This window comes from Epinephelus moara, unplaced genomic scaffold (genome assembly GCF_006386435.1).
Source record: "Epinephelus moara isolate mb unplaced genomic scaffold, YSFRI_EMoa_1.0 scaffold904, whole genome shotgun sequence".
Classification (NCBI taxonomy): Eukaryota; Metazoa; Chordata; class Actinopteri; order Perciformes; family Serranidae; genus Epinephelus; species Epinephelus moara.
Window position 1 is genome coordinate 17,776 of NW_026082877.1, and position 4,532 is coordinate 22,307.

The 4,532-nt window shown below is 44.5% G+C and overlaps 1 protein-coding gene across 1 annotated transcript in view; it reads left to right on the plus strand.

Moving 5' to 3' along the window:
- LOC126387570 (dynamin-1-like) overlaps positions 1-4,532 on the plus strand; it is a gene marked incomplete at its 3' end in the record, with an annotated part of 9,818 nt that overhangs the window by 2,911 nt on the left and 2,375 nt on the right. Inside the window, exons 2-8 of the mRNA XM_050040096.1 lie at positions 2,027-2,100; positions 2,208-2,357; positions 2,461-2,664; positions 2,845-2,943; positions 3,381-3,541; positions 3,684-3,826; positions 3,913-4,048. Of these exons, the coding sequence (XP_049896053.1) occupies positions 2,027-2,100; positions 2,208-2,357; positions 2,461-2,664; positions 2,845-2,943; positions 3,381-3,541; positions 3,684-3,826; positions 3,913-4,048 (967 nt within the window). The remainder of the gene's footprint in view (positions 1-2,026; positions 2,101-2,207; positions 2,358-2,460; positions 2,665-2,844; positions 2,944-3,380; positions 3,542-3,683; positions 3,827-3,912; positions 4,049-4,532) is intronic.

The following is a 4,532-nucleotide window of genomic DNA, read 5'->3' on the forward strand; positions in this document are numbered from 1 at the left end:
GTGTGTGTGTTGTGTGTGTGTGTGTGTGTGTGTGTGTGTGTGTGTGTGTGTGTGTGTGCGCGTGTGTGTGTGCGTGTGTGCGTGTGTGTGTGTGTGTGCGTGTGTGTGCGTGTGTGCGCGCAGACTGCAGGGGAATCACTGCAGCTCTCGACACACACAGTGCTGATGTCGTGACTATGATGTTTCAGTCAGAGCCTCAGTTACTCAAAGATTCATCATCATTACAGATACAACAGCCTCAGAGTCGCCAACCTAATCTGTTACAGTTTATTACATTATATTATACTTACATTATATTTCCGTATATTTGCACAGCGATCAGCAGAATAATTAAACCCTCTGACGGGTGAATAGCATTGATCATCTCGTTACAATCCAACGTTCCTCTGAGAATCCTTTGGTCCTGATAGTCATGTGGACGACACCTGACAGGCTACCCTAACACTGTTAGAGACCCAGTACCCCCCGTTGTGGTAACATCAGTCCCTGATGGTGGTGCGGAATGTTTCAAAGAGCTCAAGGTGTCAACCCGTTGTCACCATCGACAACTCACATGTGCACGGCCATTGGCGCCGTCAAGGGGGCCTAGGTCTATTATGAGGAGCCCGACCTGTCCAAGCCTGAGGATAAGGGCGGAAAATTACTGCCCAACCCGGCCCACAGGTCAGGCTCAGGCAGAGAATCTAAGCTCTAATCCACGGTCCGGCCTCCTTGGATCAGTTTTGTCTCTGACCTGTAGAGACATTGACACAGATCCTCTTCAGGCATCCTTGGTTGCCTGGCAGCAGGGCGTTGGCGGTGGATCCTCTGAGTCCTGTAGATTGGGAGGTGGAGTATCAGCACATCCCACAGATGCTCCATCAGATCTGATGAATGTGGAGGTCAGGTTGACACCTCGAGCTCTCGGTCACCTTCCTCAACAGTTTTTATGGTGTGAGATGGTGTAAAAGGAGTTCAATTTATATATTCATTCATTTATATTCATTTACTAAATCATCAGGTACTCATTTCACTTTATTTACTACATCACCAGTTGCTCATTAAACTTTATTTACTACATCACCAAGTACTCATTTAACTTTATTTACTACATCACCAAGTACTCATTTAACTTTATTTAATACGTCATCAGGTACTCATTAACTTTATTTAATACGTCATCAGGTACTCGTTAACTTTATTTACTACGTCACCAGGTACTCATTAAACTTTATTTACTACGTCACCAGGTACTCATTGAACTTTATTTAATACGTCATCAGGTGCTCATTAACTTTATTTAATACGTCATCAGGTACTCATTAATTTTATTTAATACATCACCAGGTACTCATTAAACTTTATTTAATACGTCATCAGGTACTCATTGAACTTTATTTACTACATCACCAGGTGCTCATTAAACTTTATTTACTACGTCATCAGGTACTCATTGAACTTTATTTACTACGTCACCAGGTACTCATTAACTTTATTTACTACATCACCAGGTACTCATTAAACTTTATTTACTACATCACCAGGTACTCATTAAACTTTATTTACTATGTCACCAGGTACTCATTGAACTTTATTTACTACATCACCAGGTACTCATTGAACTTTATTTACTACATCACCAAGTACTCATTCAACTTTATTTAATACGTCATCAGGTACTCATTAACTTTATTTAATACGTCATCAGGTACTCATTAACTTTATTTACTACGTCACCAGGTACTCATTAAACTTTATTTACTACGTCACCAGGTACTCATTGAACTTTATTTACTACGTCACCAGGTACTCATTAAACTTTATTTACTACGTCACCAGGTACTTATTTAACTTTATTTACTACATCACCAGGTACTCATTTAACTTTATTTACTACATCACCAGGTACTCATTTAACTTTATTTACTACATCATCAGGTACTCATTTAATTTTGATTATTACATCATCAGGTACTCATTAAACTTAATTTACTACGTCATCAGGTACTAAACTTCTGCTTTCCTCCTCTTCCTTTTCGTCTCTCAGAGACTTCCTCCCTCGTGGTTCAGGTATTGTCACTCGACGCCCCCTGGTGCTGCAGCTCATCAACTGTCCAACAGGTGAGACTGTAAACAGGTTTAATGATATGATGTCATGTTTATTCTGTGACCATGAACCTGGTCATGTGACAGATCATGTGACTGATGATGTGATGTGTGTGGATCAGAGTACGCAGAGTTCCTGCACTGTAAAGGGAAGAAGTTCACTGACTTTGATGAAGTTCGTCAAGAGATCGAAGCTGAAACTGATCGAGTCACTGGACAGAACAAAGGAATCAGTCCGGTCCCCATAAACCTGCGAGTCTACTCCCCCAACGGTAACACATACACACACGAACACACATACACACTCTTCATGTGTACATGTGGAGGGTTGTATGTGAAGCAGTCATATGACCTGCTTTGTGTTTGTGATGTCAGTGTTGAACCTTACTCTGGTGGATCTTCCCGGGATGACGAAGGTACCGGTCGGCGACCAGCCGGTCGACATCGAGCACCAGATCAGAGACATGCTCATGCAGTTTGTCACCAAGGACAATTGCCTCCTGTTGGCTGTTTCCCCCGCCAACTCTGACCTCGCCAACTCCGACGCTCTCAAAATCGCCAAGGAAGTAGACCCACAAGGTCAGAGTCCTCTATATCTCCTACACCTCCCACACCTCCTAGACCTCCTACATCTTTAACACTTCATACACCCTCTACATCTCATACACCCTCTGCCCTTAACATGTTTGTCTGTGTTTCCGTCCATGCTTGTCATGATGTTGGTGGTTTAAATGAAGTCTTTTGAATGTGTGTGTTCAGGTCTGAGGACCATCGGTGTGATCACCAAACTGGATCTGATGGATGAAGGAACCGATGCCAGAGACATTCTGGAGAACAAACTGCTCCCACTGCGCCGAGGTAAGACGGAAACCTTTTAAAAAGCAGCAATATGAAATGTTCTTCACCATTACTGAAACATGAAAAGGTGCTGATGAGACAGGAAACAGTCAGAAACAGGAAACAAACAGGAAACAGTCAGAAACAGAAAACAGAAACAGGAAACAGTCAGAAACAGAAAACAGAACTCCAGAAACACTTCATTATAAAACATGAATCTGGACGTGATCAGCAGAGCAGTGAGAGTCAGTGATGAGGAATGAGAGTGGACCCAGGATTGAACCCTGAGAAACTCCACTGGTCAGACTACATAAACAGAAAGATATCACCACCTGTTCTAAATCAGTGATGAAGGTAGATTCACCTCCAGGTAACCATAGCAACAGTGCTGCAGTAGAGACAGTCGTGGACTCCCAGGTGTCCTCACAGAAACGATGAGACACTCTGACCTGTCTCAGGTTACATTGGGGTGGTGAACCGCAGTCAGAAGGACATTGATGGGAGGAAAGACATAAACGCAGCTCTGCAGGCCGAGAGGAAGTTCTTCCTGTCGCACCCGTCATACCGACACCTGGCTGACCGCATGGGCACTGCCTACCTGCAGAAAATCCTCAACCAGGTACCTGAACAGATCATGTGGCTCATGTTTCCTACCTGTGTCTCTGTGGGTCAGAACACTGAGATGAAATATATGGTCAGTGATCATCTGTTCTCTGCTCCCTCTGCAACCATAATAACAGATTATTTCTCTGTTCCCCTAGCAACTGACCAACCACATCCGGGACACTTTGCCGGCGTTACGCAGCAAGCTTCAGAGCCAGCTGCTGTCCATCGAGAAGGAGGTGGAGGAGTACAAGAACTTCAGACCGGACGACCCGAGCCGCAAGACCAAGGCCCTGCTGCAGTCTGTACTACACACTCATATTACACACTCATACTACACACTGATATGTACTGACACGTGTGTGTGTGTGTGTGTGTGTGTGTCAGGATGGTGCAGCAGTTCGCTGTGGACTTCGAGAAGCGGATCGAAGGATCTGGAGATCAGGTCGACACCTACGAGCTGTCAGGAGGAGCCAAGATCAACCGAATCTTCCACGAACGCTTCCCCTTCGAACTGGTCAAGGTAACACACACACACACACACAGATGTGAGGGACGGCTGTGCTGTGTTGACTCAGAAATAACAGACAGGATATGATCCAGCCCGTGTGCACAGCAGCAGGAAGTTGGACATATCAGGTGTTTTCAAAGTAAACAGTGACTCCTGACAGGAAGTCACTGTTCACTTTGAGGAGCTCCCCGTCAGAATGACACACCTGTTTGTATTCATACAGCTGACAGGAACACTGACGTGACATCTTGTACACCGCCGCCGGCGGCTTGTGTAGCAATATCACCTCACCTTTGACGAGGCAAAATCTCATTGTATTTCCACTGTCACATCTCTGCTCAGTGAAGCCTGGACGTCACCGTCACTCCATGTCAATTCAATCAATTTTATTTATAAAGCCCAATATCACAAATCACAATTTGCCTCACAGGGCTTTACAGCATACGACATCCCTCTGTCCTTATGACCCTCACAGCTGATCAGGAAAAACTCCCCA